The sequence below is a fragment of the Pempheris klunzingeri genome, chromosome 17 (assembly GCF_042242105.1).
Source record: "Pempheris klunzingeri isolate RE-2024b chromosome 17, fPemKlu1.hap1, whole genome shotgun sequence".
NCBI lineage: Eukaryota > Metazoa > Chordata > Actinopteri > Acropomatiformes > Pempheridae > Pempheris > Pempheris klunzingeri.
In genome coordinates, this window is record NC_092028.1 from 1907393 (window position 1) to 1925655 (window position 18263).

The 18263-nt window shown below is 43.2% G+C and overlaps 1 protein-coding gene across 1 annotated transcript; it reads right to left on the reverse strand.

Annotated features, from left to right (window-relative positions):
* Window positions 1-1356: 1356 nt before the first annotated feature.
* On the reverse strand, window positions 1357-17164 carry LOC139216280 (glutamine-rich protein 2-like). Its single transcript, XM_070847370.1, has 16 exons — window positions 16781-17164; window positions 13323-13403; window positions 12467-12544; window positions 11441-11554; window positions 10123-10498; window positions 9553-9638; window positions 8480-8602; window positions 7999-8067; window positions 7458-7622; window positions 7202-7320; window positions 6008-6076; window positions 5254-5355; window positions 4589-4739; window positions 3556-3667; window positions 2431-2562; window positions 1357-1727 (listed from the first exon to the last, which is right to left on the reverse strand). Exons 1-16 carry the CDS (start codon window positions 17162-17164, stop codon window positions 1612-1614), a joined length of 2277 nt encoding a protein of 758 aa, XP_070703471.1. The 3' UTR covers window positions 1357-1611.
* Window positions 17165-18263: the final 1099 nt, after the last annotated feature.

The window sequence follows — 18263 nt, forward strand, 5'->3', positions numbered from 1 at the left end:
CTGATACCAATACTATGGATACTGTTACTACTACTACTACTACTACTACTAATACTACTACTACTACTACTACGGATACTGTTACTAATACTACTACTACTGATACTACTAATACTGTTACTACTACTAATACTACTACTGATACTGTTACTACTGATACTAATACTACTGATACTAATACTACTGATACTAATACTACTGCTGATACGGTTACTACTGATACTAATACTACTGCTGATACTAATACTACTGATGCTAATACTACTGATACTTTCACAACATGGAATCTTGTGTACTTTGGTAGGATTCTGAATGCAGTACCTTGTGTACTTCTAATAGTATCTTCACACTGGTTTGTTTGCTCCTTTTACTTCAGTAATGGACCTTTAAGTGTACTGTCAGTCTTAAATGCATTATTTTAATCTTTAACATGTTTTTATGAACTCTTCATAAGTTCTATACGTGCTCATCTGTCTTTGTAAAGTAACTAAGCCTGTCAGGTACACGTAGAGCAGAGTCCTCACGTCGACTCCTGACACACTTCAAAAGTGACACCAAACCCAATTCTTCAATGACAGTAAACACTACTGAGGGAGTTGTAGTTTCACAGTCAGGTCACTCTTCCTCCTTCTTTCATCTTTACTCATCAGCACTGTGTCCTTCCCGCTCTCAGTCTCATGTTTCTGTGAACAGGATGCTCACTTCCTGCTGCTGCTGCTGCTGCTGCTGCTGCTGCTGCTGCTGCTGCGCTTTCCCTCGTGACACCGACAGGTCCTTGGCCTCCGGTCACATAGTGCTGACAGCTGATGGGAACACAGTGACTCTGCCTGCCTGTGTATATTTATATATACATGCTGTTTGGTGGTGTTTTTCCTCCGCAGCACGTTTCTCCACAATGTTACGACAGGAATGAGCATTATTCAGAACTATATTTGAATTCTAGGTTGTTTTTAAGGATAACTGGTATTTTTAAACCAGGGCTGCATTTTCACATAGTTTGGTGTCTAAAAGGTGCAAAAGGTTTTGGAATTTGATTTAAATACAACTTGAAGTCAGACTTCTGCATAAAGTTTCCTTCTGAGTGGCCAATGTAAGACTGACTTAAACTGTTGCGCAATGCATTATGGGTGAAATGAGACCCTTCACAGTTCAAGGCTCAGGTTTGATTATACTGGAATCACCCTTTGATTAATGTAGAAGACCCAGAAGATTATTCAGAAATAGCATGATGATATTTTGGTGCCATTCAGTATTTTTCCTATAGTTGTTGTCTGTGTGCTCAGTGCTGCACAGTTCAGTTTGACTCAGTCCCACACACACACACACTGGAGCTGGTGAAAAGAGTTCCCAACAAACACCAGATTTCTCTGTTAATAAAGCCTGAAGTTTTAAACCCCATATAAAGTATTTAATTTTGGAAATGAAAGGTTTCATGTTTACCGTGTGAACAACATCTAAAGTGATCACAGAAGTTACAAAAATAAACAAATACTGGACGTAGTGTTTGACAGATGACATGTAGCGCATGAAATTCAAATGAACAGGTTGAAGCCGGTTACCTTCTCTCTGCAGAGGTTAGTTACATATTAAAAACAGTCTGTGCGGCGCCCCCTACAGGTGGGGTGGCGGCTCGTCGTCCTGAGGCTCCGTGTTGCTCTGAGTGATGGAGCTCTGAGACGTGCAGCCCAGTGTCGACACGGGCCAGTCCCGGCCTGAGCTGCTGCAGGCTGGACACACAGAGGGGGGAGGGGAGTGAGGAGGGAGTGTGTGACAGCATCCTGGAAAGGATCCCTACAGAGAGAGACCTGGAAGATCCTTTTGGTTTAACCACAAACAGCACACACACCAGACTACATTCACTAAAACAGGGATTTTAGAGAACAGGACACAGGAGCTGCTGCTCTGCTGCTGCCTCCATCAGTCAGTGTGTCTGTGTTACTGTGTGATTTTGGTGTTTTAAAGGTTTAGTTTGGATCCAACACAACACAAAATAACACAAACAACAGTAGACCACTAACTCCGATGGCATGTGGGGTAAAATTACTGCTTTTGTCAATGGAGTTTGGTGGCTTTGAAGAGAGCACTGCTTCATATTGTATTCTAGTTGCTTGACTCCTGTTTGGTTGGTTCTGATGATGAACAAACCAGCTGACAAACAGCTTTATGAACTCAGTTATCCAGGATGAGTTAGTTCAGCTGTCATTGATCGGTGAAGCAGGTAGTGCCGGACTAACTCCCCTTGAGACACAGTGTGACGTCTTTGTCTTTGGTCCTGAACTTGCACCGATCAGTTCAGGAGGGTTACTTGTTCAGACAGGTATCAGAGATTCTCCACATTTCACACAACACAGGCTCTTGCCATTAAACAGGAAGTGAACAGAACATAGGCATCAGATGGGTCAGACCTGTACCTGTGTGTGTGGCACTCACCTGAGCGGCTGCTATGGGCACTCTTGGCACTGTGGGGGTGATGAAGCGCAGCGCTGTGTCCCAGCTCCGGAGAAGCAGCAGGTTTGTGGGCCAGGGAGCACTTGGGTTTGTCTTTAGCTTTGCACATACCTGCTGCCATCAGAGCAAAGGAACAACATGTGACAGGAGTTAAAGGAGGTATTTTAAAACATGGACCCAATTTGTAGGTACAAAAAGATTTGGAACTGCTCCAGTAGATCGCCTCAGAGCAGAGCAGCAGCTCCTGTGTCCTGTTCTCTAAAATCCCTGTTTTAGTGAATGTAGTCTGGTGTGTGTGCTGTTTGTGGTTAAACCAAAAGGATCTTCCAGGTCTCTCTCTGTAGGGATCCTTTCCATGATGCTGTCACACACTTAGAATAACACTCTGAGCCTGTCAGTGGATCAAACAAGCCCATTTGAGGTGATCTACTGGACCAATTCCAACACTTTTTGCACCTACCAGTCATTTAAATGGTAAATTTATTTTTATATTACATGTTACATCACATCCTCATTCACCCATTCACACAGGAGGGATGTCTATTCTTTCATACTCATTCACACTCTGAAGCTGCTTCAGGAGCAAGTTGAGGTTCAGTGTCTTGCCCAAGGACACATCGACATGTTGACTGGGGATCGAACCCCCAACCTTCTGATTGAGGGACGACCCGCTCTACCACTGAGCCACAGCCGCCCATTTAGACAGCAGGATGTGGACAGACAGGGTTAGAAATACTGGAGCACCACACCCCCTCCTGTCTTACCTTGACATTTCCAGCTCTCACCCAAAATACACTGAATGACATTTGTTCTCATAAATCATGTGGAACAGTGCAGACAGAGACTCTTTCATGTTTCACATAAACCATCCAGGCTTTTGTTTTTAGTCGGTTTCAAGGCTGAATGAGCCTCTGGCACAGGGTGGGCTAAAGCTGCCGGCAGCTCGTGTCATAAAACTGTAATACTAAGAAAGAAACACTGCTCCCGACAGGCACCGAGAGTAAAACTGAGAGAACAATGTTAGAAACTCTCAGGGACTTTATCTACGTTTACAGAATAAAGTGTCACAGTCTCACTTTCATGGACAATTGAGTAGAATAAATTTACCGTCTTTGGTAGAGATTGTAGGTAGTTTAGTTTCTGTATTTCTGATGGCAGGTGCGTTCAGGCGACCTTTGTAAATGTGCCCATCCAGTCCGATGATATCCACCTCCTCTGACTGACCAGTCCACACACACACACACACACACACACACACACACACACACACACACACACACACACACACACACACACACACACACACACACACACACACACACACACACACACACACAGGGGGCAGTTAATGGTGAGGATTGATGCAGTCTAATCTTTAGAAATAAGGAGAAATGTTCTTAAAACGTTCATACTGTCGATTCCTGTGGGATCATTTAAATGAAAATACTCAACAGTGTGCAGGGCTTTTCTCGATTTTATTCACGTTGTGCTTTTTTAGAGGACGTGAAACATTTAGCTTGTTCATTACTGCGCAGTGAGACTGCAGTGTAAAGTCTGAGACCTCAGACTGGAGGAGTTCAAGCAGCTGCTGTCCTCTGCAGAACTAACTGAGAGAGGCCGACTCCTACTAACTGACCACTAACCCGTAGCTCGTCCCTACAGACCTCGACCTTCGGACGGATAACGATTCTGGTTCTTTTTGGACAAATCTTGACTTTTTCTAAGACTTTTCCAAAGCTTATGGAGCTGGGAGGGGGGGTAATATTCTGATGAGAAAAAACAAGATTAAGATCCTAAATTTACAAGAAAAAAACCACAGAGGACAGAGTCACAACTTTACAACAAAAGTGAGAATCAGTGTTCCTGGCTTCCTTAAATGGTTTAAGGAGGTCGTCCACTGTGACCATGTTCTTCATTTATGTCCATAAACTCTGCTGTGCTGCGGTTAGGACAGAGTCTGGGGTACCTTTAGTTTGTTTTTAATCTAATTTGGTTGCTGAGCTCTTTTGTGCGACAGTTTAAGGGATTCCTTAAGTACGTGAACATTTTAAGGAGAATATTTAAGGATGTTTTTCAGGGTGTTTTGTGTGACCTGCCCGGTATCTTTAGATACGGTACGTCAGAAAGATGGAGGTCACACCTGACCCGTGCCGTCCGCCTCCGTCTGGGGGTGGTGCTTCATGGGCTGCAGGCCGGCGCGTCGCTGGCTGGCCGAGGTGACGGTGTGACTCCCCCCGCAGCTCCGCGACACGGACATGTGACCATAGTCCGTCACCTCAGGGACGCGCTCGCTGCTCAGTCAGAGACAAAAGCCAGGATGTTGGAACAGAGGAGCCGCAACCAACAGGAGGAAGAGAAGGAGGAGGATCATCATCATCATCAGCAGCAGCATCATCAGCATCATCATCAGTAGCAGCATCATCATCATCATCAGTAGCAGCATCAGCATCATCATCAGTAGCAGCATCAGCATCATCATCAGTAGCAGCATCAGCATCATCATCATCAGCAACAGCATCATCAGCATCATCATCAGCATCATCATCAGCATCTTCATCATCAGCAACAGCATCATCATCATCTTTATCATCAGCAACAGCATCATCAGCATCAGCATCATCATCATCATCTTCATCATCAGCATCAGCATCAGCAACAGCATCATCATCATCTTTATCATGAGCAACAGCATCATCAGCATCAGCATGAGGACTCTTGTGCCCCCTGCTGGTGAACAGAGGACACAGTGGGTGTGGTGAGAGCAGGTGAGAGCAGGTGAGAGCAGGTGAGAGCAGGTGATCTCACCTCCTGTAGTGATGGCGAAACTGCTCCAGAGCGTAAACAGTGAACGGCCTGATGGACTTGTGTGAGGGGAATCCAGAGGTGGAAGCCAGCTTCACCGCATGCCTTTTAACGTCCAAACAGACGACACAAACATTCACAAATAGATTAGTTTAGAGAGTGCAGGGTGTCATTCATGCCACATATAAAGGACCAAAATGTTATTTCACTTTGTCACAATGAAATAATAAAATTGGCAATATCAATAAATCTTTGGAAATACTTGATTGTACATGATTTGCTTAAAGAAGTAACTTAAAGTATAGGAAAAGGTTTGCACATTAGTTATTGCCTTTGGATGAAGGTCTATGAAATGTTAACTGTCAAATTTAGCTCGTTCTCAGTAGATATGAGACGAACACCAAACACAATAGTGACCGACTAACAGATGTTAAGATAAATGTCCGATGTTGTAAGTAAACCTTGTGACACTGAAAGTCCTGATTGGTCATCTGAGATGTGGCTAAATGGATGAATTTACCTTTTCACTGTGACAGTGTTAAGACAGGTGTAGGGTCGTCTTCAGGTTAAAATTAAAGAAGAAATTAAAGAGCTTTGCTTTTAAGACTCTCATTTATGCTGCTCATTAAGTTTTTACTTAGCATAAGAAGACAGTTAAGAGAAGACACTATAAATCTTCAACTACACTCCCAGAGAGTGAGTCTAATCATATGAATCATGATGAAATAACCAGTCACTGTTGTCAGCGTGGACTCACTGTGGTCCGGAGGTGTACTTCACAACAGGGCGGTCACAGGAGAGGCAGTGAAATCTGTCCACGAGCTGTCTGCAAAATGAACACAAGCGTCACTTCTCCTCACACCTCACTGTAAACAGTCCTTTATTTTCGGTGTGTAACGTCTCCATGAGGAGTACGAGAAGGACATTCAGAGATGGTCTGACAGCAAGCGTACCTAGAAAATACCGTTATTACAGCTTGATGCAAAGATTAAGTACAAATACCATCATCAAAGGAGCGTTCAGAGCCTCATGTTTGGAGCCTCAGCAGGATTTAGAGTTCTATCCAAGCCGACTTAAATCCATGAAGGAGCAGCAGCAGTTTTAGCTGTTTGTTAAAACTTAGCCACGCTATAACATAACTTATCACTGACGCTAACGTTAGCTGTCCTGTTTAGAGTGAAGAGTAAAAGAGGAAACATGGGGCACAGCTGGTATACAGTATCTGACCAGAAACCTGATTAAAACTCAGCAGAATAAATTAGCAAGAACAATAAAAGATATCTCCGATTTTCTCTCAGAAACACACATTTCTTCACACAGACATAAAACAAATTAATACTTCAACAATTAATTTGTTATTAAGTTGAATATGTTGTTTGGTACCCTACAAATGTTCCTTATGTTCCATCATGTGATGCTACAGTGACTTCCTGTTTAAGTTTTAATGGTGAACCTGATTTAGTGAATCATTAGCTTGACACTAGTTAGTTTCTAGGTCTTAACTCACAGACACAGTGGTGGATTCATGAGCAGCTGGTGCAGCACAATCCAACACTCTTCTGCTGATTCAAACTCAGAACATCACAATAAAAGATGTTAAAGCTGCAGTTGGAGTCATTATAGTCATTATAGTTCTGGTTGGCAACATTTATTTAAAGGGTTAAAATATGTGAGTGATCACTCTCTTGTATAATTAGATTTGTTTAAGAACACATGGCCTAGTCTGGATCAAACGGCCAATCAGGGTTAACCAGCATGAAGCTATCCAATCACAGTGACTCTGTACATGTGTTAGCCTCGCTAGGCTAACAACAGGCTAGCCATGTCATTGGCCGGTTACGTGCTGGCTAACCCTGATTGGCTGTTTGATTGCTCACAGACACATTATTTTAAAGGAGCCCTTTAATTAAATGTTGTTGGTGATGTTGCCTACTGCAGCTCTAATACTTACTTCCTCAAACCGGCAGCGTCCTCATGCTCTGGAGCTCCCTGAGACTGCAGCTTCTCATGGATGTTCTTCCAGCGATCTTCCAGCTGCTTCTTCACAGAGTCTAACTCAATCCTGTTCAACTTCAGAGACATCAGAAGTTAAACATCACAGATAATCAAACCCTCACATCTGCCACTGGCATGTTTTAGTTACCTGAACTAAGAACATGTGACAGTGGATAACAGCACCGCAGTGCTCCTGTGAGAGCGATATCTACCTTACATTTCATCTCAGTGGACAGTTTGTCGATGACTTTGTGCCAGTCCTGCTCGTGGCCGGTCACCTTGTTCAGCAGCTCGTGGAACATGGCGTTGAGTTGCTCCGTCGCTGAGTCAAACTGCAGACGGCTCACTTTGCTCTCCAGAGCAGATTTATCTGCTTTCTTCAGGCGTGGAAGGAGTAGAAGAAGTTTGAGACATAAAGACGCAGGAGAGGTCTGCCCTGTTGATCAGCATCTTACAGCTGCTGTCTGCATTTGAAAAACCTCCCCAACAACATAATAATACTTTGCACAGTCTGTAATCCATGGGTTTGGTCTGTGTCTAAGACTTCAAGCAACAGCAATAAAGATCTTACAGCTGAGTGACACCAGTGACGCTCCACGGCAGACGGTGCCACCACATACTTAACTGTACCATATGTTTCACTGATTAGTTATCTTTTTATTTCCTGTCTCTGTTACTGTTCATGTTACTGATTCTGTGTGCTAAAGAAATCAATGAATATATTGTGCTGTAACTCCAGTATCCCTCACTCACGATTTCACTCTCAACCATCTGCTTATCAGCCTTCTTCTCCTCCAGCTCCTCCGTCGTCTTGTACAGTTCCTGTGGAAACAAGAGTCCAGCAGTGGTATTTAGCAAGAATTAACAGGAGAGGAAAGCAGACATCATGTCTTTCTCTCTCAGACTTTCCTCTAGTCTTTTTTTCTTTACTGATTTCACCAAACTAAAACAGGCAGACTTTGTTCTAATCCGTCAAAACCTAAAAAGATGACTGATGTTCTAATAATTGAAGTTTGTGTATATTTTCAGTACCAGAGACCCAACAAACACCTTGTTTAACGTAATAAAAGTATGTGATGACTGGTCATCTTAACTGGTATTATTACTCTGTCGAGCCAGCTTATTACGTTTTGAAAAATTACCACAATCTGGTAGTGATGGAACGATGTGTGACTGAGAAAATACAGAGACAAAGACAAAAGAGCATCCTGCTGAGCGCAGTCTGTCTGTGTACCTCTATGTGGCTCTGCTTCTGTCTGTTGTCCTCGTGCAGACACCTGGTGGTTTGATGCAGCTTTTCACAGTCTGCTTGAAGCTGCAGGATCGCCTCCTGCACGTTGTTCACCAGCTCCACGTTCTGATGCACACACGCAGATATACACACACAGACATGTTCAAATAAACAGCAATTTATTATTTTTTTTTTTTGTTTCCTTCTCTTTGTTTGTTTGCTTTCTTTACTACTTTTGATATTGTCATTTAGGGTATTTGGGGTGTGTGATGTGCTGTGTTATTATATTAATATAAAAATGGGTTATATGTACTGTACAAAAGATGTATGTGATGCAGATATCCCAATAAAATACTTGGTAAAAAATAAATAAATAAACAGCAATCACAGTTTGCCACCAGCTCCTGTGTCCTGTTCTCTAAAATCCCTGTTTTAGTGAATGTAGTCTGGTGTGTGTGCTGTTTGTGGTTAAACCAAAAGGATCTTCCAGGTCTCTCTCTGTAGGGATCCTTTCCATGATGCTGTCACACACTTAGAATAACACTCTGAGCCTGTCAGTGGATCAAACAAGATCTTTTAGTGGACCTACTGTGATCAGGTGCAGTTGTCCCAAAGATACTGAAATGATCCTTTAAAGTTCACTGTTTATATTCTGACAAATTAACTGTACTGGTGACAGGACAACTCTCAGCTGTTCCACTGGAGCACAATTATTGTATTTGTTGGAAGCAGAATAAAACTAAAAAAATTGCATGTAATTCATCTGCAGAATTTAAACTCCTCCTTGTATCTAATGTTCCCTAAGCCACAAACCTTCTGTCAGACTTCTTTACCAGAAACTGTGAACAATCACTACAGCGCTCCTCTCAGCTCTTTTTAATCCAAACAAGCGATGCTATCAAGGAAACGCTGTCATGGGTTTTTACCTAATTGTGCCTCATGGGTTTGGCTTGTTACTGTAGATATATATTCTAGAGATCGACTCCTGTCCCCGTGCGTTTCCATCGGTCTTTTTCTGAGGAAGGATATCTGCTGTGTGCTGTGGCTAAAGCAAGTGGTTTGCTTTTCTCACCCACCTTTTCGCGGTCACTCTTCAGGCTGTCTAGTGAAGCTCTCTGCTGGTCCAGTTGATCCCTCAGGCTATTCGACGCATCCTGTGAACCTACATGTATAATAGGACATCAATTAGCACAATGGTTCCCAACCTTTTTCTTTAAGGAACCCCTTTAGGAAGGGACATATTTTATGAATATTTTGTATCATATTCAATGTATTACAATAACAGAGCAACTGTAACAATAACCCAAATACTAACCACATTAACTGTGTGAATAACAATGTAAAATGGCAATTTGGATGAAGTTTGAGCAAACCATTTCCTTTGAATATCGCATGAGTTTTCCTGATATTTTTAGGAACTTCTTTTACAATTCGTTATCTGGATTATGTTTTTTTTTCACTCATTCTTAATAGGCTTCTTTTTTTTGACAAATTCAGTGTCTTCTTCTCCCTGATGCTTGATCATTTAACATATATTGATCAGGTGCAGTTGCCCCAAAGGATTACATTACAGCTTATTCCAATTCTTTTTGTACCTACCAGTCATTTAGACACCAGAATATGTACAAGTAGAGCCCAGGTCATACCCTTGTTAGCGATGAGCTCTCTCAGGTGTGTCAGCTGTGATTGGTCCACCTGTCCTTCTCCTAGCGCTGCCACATGAGCTTCCAGCTTGTTGAACTTGTCCTTCAGTTTGCCCACGTCCCTCAGGGCCTCCACGGTCTCTGGGTAACGCTCTGCGGCGCTGGCCTTTGGAGACATGCTCATACCAGCAGCCGTGTGGCCTGATTTAGGATGAGTCTGCTGTTGCGGTCCTGACAGGCGTGAAGGATCCTCTATGGCTGGCCGAGAGTCCGTCATCACTTCCTGGAGAGTCGGAGCTGCTGGTCTGTCAGCATCCCCAGCAGGGTGGGGGGAGGAGAGCGTGCTGGTTGTGGCTGCATCAACAGGGCCTGAAGGAGCCTGAGACAATCCACAGGTTTCTGGGTTATTTCAGGTCACTGTTGATTTCATAGGCTTTGATGTAAAAGTGTTGCCTTGTAGTTAAAAACAGATAATTAGAAATGCTCACTGATGTCAACTTTCACACAACAATTAAAGTTCTATGCAAAGTCTGAATTCTTGTCAGCTTTTCCACATAAACATGAAGAGTTCATGATTAAGAGGAACTCTGGAAGATACTTACCTGATTTGTCTAAAGGTACCTTCGTATTATGGACATACAGCGTCATTTTGTGTCATATTCTGATTGGTTGGTTTGTAAGCGTGGAGTCGTAGCAGCAGTCAGATGGGGAGATATTTGCTCCTAAATAGCTGATGGTGTTTCTTAATGTGATCCAGGACTACCATTTTGGACTGAAAGCACCTCATACAGAATAAGGGCAGTGCATTTTATCACTTACAATAATGCAGACCAAATACTCTTTAAATGTACAAGTGAGCATGTGAGTCCTGTTTTGACCTCTTAAAACAGACCTGCCTGTGTGGTTGACAAGATGTAGAAGGTATGTGGTCATTTGCACGGCCCAGTTCTTTTTATTCAAATACGACCAAAAAAACTCTGAGGGGCCAACTGATGTAGTTTAGGTTGTGTTTCAGCTACGTGCTAAACAAGAAAAACACAAAAGAAGGTAAGACAGACAATATAAACGTATCCATAAATGTCTCTAGATCACCTGGCCTGCATGTCTCTGGACTGTAGGAGGAAGCCAGAGCAAATTCAGGGAGGACATTAAAACTACAGCCAGTCTGAACCGTTAGCTTAGCACCAACAGTTCTGACGGTGGATGTGGGATTTATCACACACAGTATGTAGCATGGACAGGGTTTCCTTTAGCCATCTGTGGAATGTGTTTAACACATGAACAAACTCAGTCTGATGCTGAAGCCACCCTGTGATCTTACATGCTGAAGGCTCTCTCTCTTGGTGAGCAGCGCTGACTGCATGACGTCCCAGGTCACACACTGGCTCAGCTCCTCTGGGGCTGGATACCTCTGAAATGTGTCCCTCAAAGATCTCTGTCACAGTGACAACAGAGGAGATAAAACCTGAATCATTATTTGTGGGAAATAGGTCGATACAACAACTTTGGAAATTTGGAAAAGAAACAAGAAATAGAGTGTCTGTTGGCACCCTGGTGACAACACTAGCACACTATTAGCAGCTATTTGGCTATTCAGAGAAGAAGAGTGGATGAATGGGTCAAAACACAGGTCCCACATGAAACCAAATGTTTACATCAATTTTATATTTTTAGACTCACTTGGATTATTATTTTTATTTCTAAAATTAATTTCAGTCTGGTTAGGTTTAGGCAACAAAACTACTTGGTTAGGTTTAGGGTTTGGCTTAAAATTATAGGTCAACATTGACTTTTGGTGTCACACGGGACACAAACAGCAACTTCCTGGCAGAAAGCTCTGGAGGAAAACTGGAGCACAGGTGTCTATTAATCTCAGTCAGCCCCAGAGTGAGTAACACAGATGGATTTAACACCGTGGTCACTCTTCCTCTACTATGAAATCCACCCAAACCATATTGTCTTATTTCTACTTGCCATATATCTTTATTTATCTTATCTTACCTATTTAATTAATGTCCACACTGATGAAAACAAACACCTTGGGTCCATCTAGTAGTTTCTTTGGTTTAGGTGGTGGTGTAGTCTTTCCATTTTGAGTCTTTGGTTTGTCATTGGTATTTTGTGGGTTATAAATGTTTCTGTATAAGACACTCCAATCTAGACAACACGTTAGCACACATATCTTAAATATTAGATGGCTTAGCAGGGTGTTACAACTCACATAGTTCCATTACGTCCTCCTGATTATACTTGTGTTTGAACTGTTTTGAGAATAAAGTGCGCTGAGCTGAGCTGAGCTGAGCTGAGCTGAGCTGAGCTGAGCTGAGCTGAACGTCCACACACTCACCACAGTTTCCTCCAGGACGTCCACTCGGTGGCAGCACTCCTCCACAGCCGTGACCCTCTCTACATGAACACCGACCATCTGGACACAGGAGAGAGGCAGCACAACTACAATAGGCAGACGTCCTCCATTTCTACAGTCTTAATATTACTGACAATGAATCTCTGTGAACAGCACCTCTGACTCTCTCACTGCCGACGACAGATGAGAGGAGCTGGTCACTATGTCGACATTTGAGTCAAAGTCAGTTATCAGCGTTCGCTCAGCGCAATAATGTTCAGGAGCAGCAGAGAGTGGTTGGCATTCTTAATCTATATGTCTAATCAAAAACACAAGCTGCTCCGGTAAATGAGCATGTAGCTCTGGAAAAAATAGACGCCGTATCGATGGAAGGACTCATTTTTGTCTGCAGAAATGGAAGAAACCGCTGGAATCTCTGGGAGTTTGATATAATCTGGACAATAACTGTGGACAAATGACTGAATTTGGGACATTTAAATCCAATTTAAATACTCACTATGGCTGCACCCAAGTTCTTATCTGTACTGAATAATCTGCAGACTATTTCCTGATTGACTCATTTTTTGGTGTGTGAAATGTCAGAAAATGGTGAAAATTTATTTTTCTTCAAAAGCCCTCTCGTCTGCCTGAAGCACAAAAATATTCAATTAATAACACAAAGAATAGCAGCAAACCCTCACAGTTAAGCAGGGGATGTTTGGAATTTGAAAAATGCTGATTAATCTTGAAGTGCACTAACTTTCCACCTATTATTGTGCTGCAGCTGCTGCCAGCTCATAAAAGAACGGTGACAGGATTCCTTTGTCGGTAAACCCAGTGATCATCCCATTGGTTTCACCTTCTGCTGGTGGCGGAGCTCCTTTATCTCTTCCCTCAGGCTGTCTTTTTGGTCTTGGAGCTCCTGGATGAGCTTCATGGCCTGCAATGTTAACAGACAGACGTTTAAAGATCATATTCAGTTTAAACATTAGATTTCCTCAGCACACACACAGTGTAGAATTAAAAAAAACTGCAGAGATTTATGGCTCAAATGACTCAGTTTGAGCTCCCTGAGAGATGTGAGGACACTGATTTGAGGATTCATTGAGAAGCTTTAATTCTCTCCAACGTCTTAGATTTAAAACAGACTCATAGGAGCATCCATCTGACCTTTGACCCCGCCGCAAGCAGGCAGGATTTCAACAGAAGCTGACAAAGAGGCTGAAGCACAATCCTACAGATACAAATCAAGCTGTGACACTTGTTTCACATGTGCTCTCTCAGGCTGATAATCCCGTCTTTTAACCAGGTTATTTCAATTTCCTGTGACACTGCCAGGACTTGTTGGCAGAGTCAACATTTAATTTGTTTAAATTGTTCTTTGTAAATTGCATGTGTGTGTGTGTGTGTGTGTGTGTGTGTGTGTGTGTGTGTGTGTGTGTGTGTGTGCCTCACAAACCTGACCCAAAGTGAAACAAAGGAAATTCCTGAGCTGCATGTGAGGTGGTGTTTAACTTACTGTCAAATGTGCCCGGACATGAAATGATGCATAGCGACCCCACAGAGCTCCACAGTCTGAATGACTAACAGCTTGTTAATAAGTGCCGTCACACTACATTACACACACGACCTGTTACTGGCTGGGACCACTTATTCTATTTATGTCTCTTTTCATTTAAACCTGGACCCTATTTTTACATATTTTGGTGTCTAGACTGGTCCAGTAGATCACCTCTAACGGGCTGCAACGTGATCCTTTGGGACAGCTGCACCTGATCACAGTAGGTCCACTAAAAGAGCTTGTTTGATCCACTGACAGGCTCAGAGTGTTATTCTAAGTGTGTGACAGCATCATGGAAAGGATCCCTACAGAGAGAGACCTGGAAGATCCTTTACATACTGATGTTTTTAAAATTCAGCTTTAAATTTGTTCATCATATTTGTTTTCATTCCTCAGATTAACACATTCCTCTTAGTGACTCAGTATGAACAGCTCCTGGATACAGTTAGGAAACATCTCATGTCTGAACTTTATTCATCTATTGTGCTCTTGGCAGGTTTCTATAAGATATGCAGCTGACTGACAAACAAACAGGACCAGAGAGGCTTCTGGGTTACTCTTTAAGCTGCTGCCTCATTTCCAACAGTGAGCCATTAACTGGAGCTGTTCTCACAGGGCTTCCTCGTCCTGACAGACGTTTTGTGAATTCCTCCGACAGCTTAATACCATGACCAAACAGCCTGACCCCCTATGACATGTGGAGCTAAACAACTGTGCTCCAGAGCTCCCTCTCCATGTCAAATGTAAGATTCCCTGACTTTTCCATGAAGTGACCTATAAATGTAACATGGCATTCAAAGCAAAATCATTTCAGACACGCTTTAGTTTTAGAGACCTCAGACTCCTCGGCATCTCTGTCGTCGATCATTCTGTATCCAAAGCTGCTGGAATTTACACTTTCAGGGGATGTTTGCCAACTTTGCCTCAGTTTTTCATCGATCCAATGGCCAGACGACAGCTAATGTTAGAGCTGGAGCAGAGGAGAATAAAGAGAGCTAAAATATCATGTAACCATGGGGTAGGTGTCTGATCAACATATTCTTAGTAGCCACGTCATTTCCGAGTTTTAGGACTCATTCCTGCAGCACTCAATAAACAAACGTTTATGCACAAAATTCCCTAACTTTCCATGACTTTCACCAATAATTCATTGAATCCCCTGACTTTCCCTGTCTGGAGTAGACTTCTCTGAATTCCATGACTTTCCAGAAACTCCATGAGCCGCGTGCCTTCAGAGGGAGGACACCGGTGGCCGAGGGCACGCCGGGTCACCTCATCATAGTGAAGTCAGCGGATATGGCAGCTGACCTGCACGATGCCCACGGAGGACATGAATGATTCAGACGGGCTTCTGAAAGAGACGCAGCATCACCTGCACCTGCCCGATGTCCTGCTTTTCACCTGAGAGCCATTCATCCCCTGACAGCCAGAGTCCGCTCTGCAGGGGACTAATTACCCCCGATCACGCACAGGGAGGGAGGGATAGGATAGGAAAAGGTGATGGCACGTCTGGACTCTGTCCCAAAAAGAAAAACACCTCCACCTTTAACACTCCCTGCTCTGATCAGTCTCTTGGCTTCACCTTCACTGCAGTTAGATCTACGTCGTCTTTTTAAGAAGCTGACAGTTTGTGTTTGCCACCGTCTGCCAGAAACCTGACAGAAACCTGAACAGAGACAGGCAGAGGTCATTTGAGATGTCAGGGTGGCGCCCATCTCCTATTGTCCTCTGCTCTGTCATCAACGGTTTAATACAACGCTGAAGCGTTCACCGGTGCAGCCCGCCAGAGATGGAGGAGGAGAGGAAGAGTGTGCAGCTGGCTCACACTCAGAAAACGAGGAAGGAAGGAGGAACTACAGACACTACATCAGACAGAATTAACTGTCCTGCTGTCCTGCTCTGTCTGCGTTCAAACTCCCCGATCAGTGATGTCACAGCAGGTGTTCTCATCACCTGACAAAAGTGCCTGCTGTGACATCACTGCTGGGGGTGTGGCCACCAGTGCAACATACATATACTGTATATACACATAACTAGAGCGGTGGAGGAAGTATTCAGGTCATTATCAAAACTACTAAAGCCACACAGTAGAAATACTCTGTTACAGTAAAAGTACTGAAAATGTTCCTCCAGTAAAAGTCTGAGAGCCTAATGAGGAAAAAGTGTCTAAAGAGTTAAAGTAAAAGTCCTGGGAGCAGTAAAGTGTCCCCTGTGACTGTTGTATTGTTATAGATCATAAAAACATTTCCTGGTTCCTCACATGTGAAGATTTGCTGCTTGACTTGATTTTTCCAAACCAATCAATCAGTGGACTGATGGAGGAAATAAGCAGCAGATGAATCCAGAATGAAAAGAATCATCAGCTGCAGTCTGATACTAAATAGTTCAAAATGAGCTCCAAGCAGCTCCAACAGTGAAATCCTGCTTTTCCATCAGTGATGAGGATCAATAATATAAACCAATACTTTTACTGTAAGTATTGTTATTGTGGGAGTAATACTTTTACTGTAAGTATTTTATAGTATATTGTGGTACCTGTACTTTTCCTCCACCACTGTATCTGATTAGGAAAGAAGTTTCATCTGAAACTATAAAGGTTTGTCTTGTTAGTCATTTGATTCTGGGAAGTTTTAAATGTAGAAAAACAAACATAGCATTTGGGGAGTATGATTATGACTTTGGGTCAATATTCAAAATAAACCCTGTTTCTAGGAGTTAACTCCTGACATCGGCTCTGACGGGGGGGGGGCTCTCACCTGGGACACGCCGTCCTCGCAGGTCCGGAGCCTCCGCTGTCCGTCCCCCGCGGGGCCGGAGGAGGAGGAGGAGGAGGAGGACGGGGTGGGAGATGAAGAGGAGGCTGTCGGGTCCTGCAGCTTGGTGTCCGGGGAGATGTCCCTCTGAGTGAGCTGCTCCCATGTGCGGTGGTCCTGGGCGGCGGTGGTGACACCCACCGGAGCAGGAGGGCGCCCCTCTCCGGGAGGAGTGTCCGTCCACCGGGTCTTCATCTCCCGGACACCCAGCTGCCCCAGCACGGCGTGGAGCAGGGCGTGGAGGGCGCTGAAGTTGACAGCTCCCTGCTGAGGGGCCCCGATGGATAAGTTTAACAAGTCATACAGACTGATGTTCCCCTCCGACATCTTGGTTTGTGTGCGAGAACACAGCCGTTAATTACTAAAGTTAAGCTAATGTTAGCTAGCTTATCAAAGTTAACACCTCACAGCTACATCCATATTTCAGCCTTTGGCGGTCCCTCTATTTATAGACAGTGGAAATACGCTGGGTAAAGAATTAAAAATGAACTTAAAAATGACTATGGACTTTCTCTAACGTTATTAATCGTGTCCAGCATCCCACCTGCACCGGCTTACAATCTAGTAAAGTGTTAGAGAAAATAGCAACCTCGGCTGGACCCTCTGAATCAAGCTAGGCGGGTTTACCGGAAGAAGAACGGATCACCCTTCAAAGTAAAGCTTTAATGACGCAAAAAAACAATCTTAACAACACCAGTATTTGATTCAACTGTTAAGGCTATGATAAAACCTGTTTTTATGCTCAATGGCTACATAATCTTCATCACAAGGTGTGAAATTGTCGCACCGGTATTCACCACTAAGGCTTTTATCTTCAAACCAATGACCGGATATAGTATTTAGCATTCATTGTAACTTGGCGTCACTTCCCTCTACGGATTCCCACGTTGGACTCAACTGGCAGCAGCGTTATCGGTTACTAGGCAACAAGCGGAGCTCGTGCTGCGTTCACGTAAAGTGGGAAAAAAGTAATCTATACTATTTTCATTATGTCATTTGTAGAATACCAAATGCACAATATAGTTATGCTTTATTTATTTTTCCCAATTGTATCGTTTCTTTTTGTTGATGTAGGCCATGCAGTTTGTTTTACTTTAATTGTCATGTGTGTAAATGCTTGGATGTTTTCCCACACAAAGGCACATTTTATGACCCTATTGTAAACTGTAGCTGCTTCTGTCCACAACAAAAAAAGCTACGTAATCCAATTTAAATTCAATTTGACCATCAGTTCATTCCAGGTGATCACAGCTCTTTTCAGATTATCCAATTAATATCTCAGACAGTTCTTAGGTTATCCAGGTAAAGCATACAACTAATGTTCAAAATAATATTTTATTGACAATAAAAACAAGGAAGCAAAAGTTTGGGTGCCAGTCTTAATTACTACATTCAAGTATAAAATCACCTTCATAATACACATGCA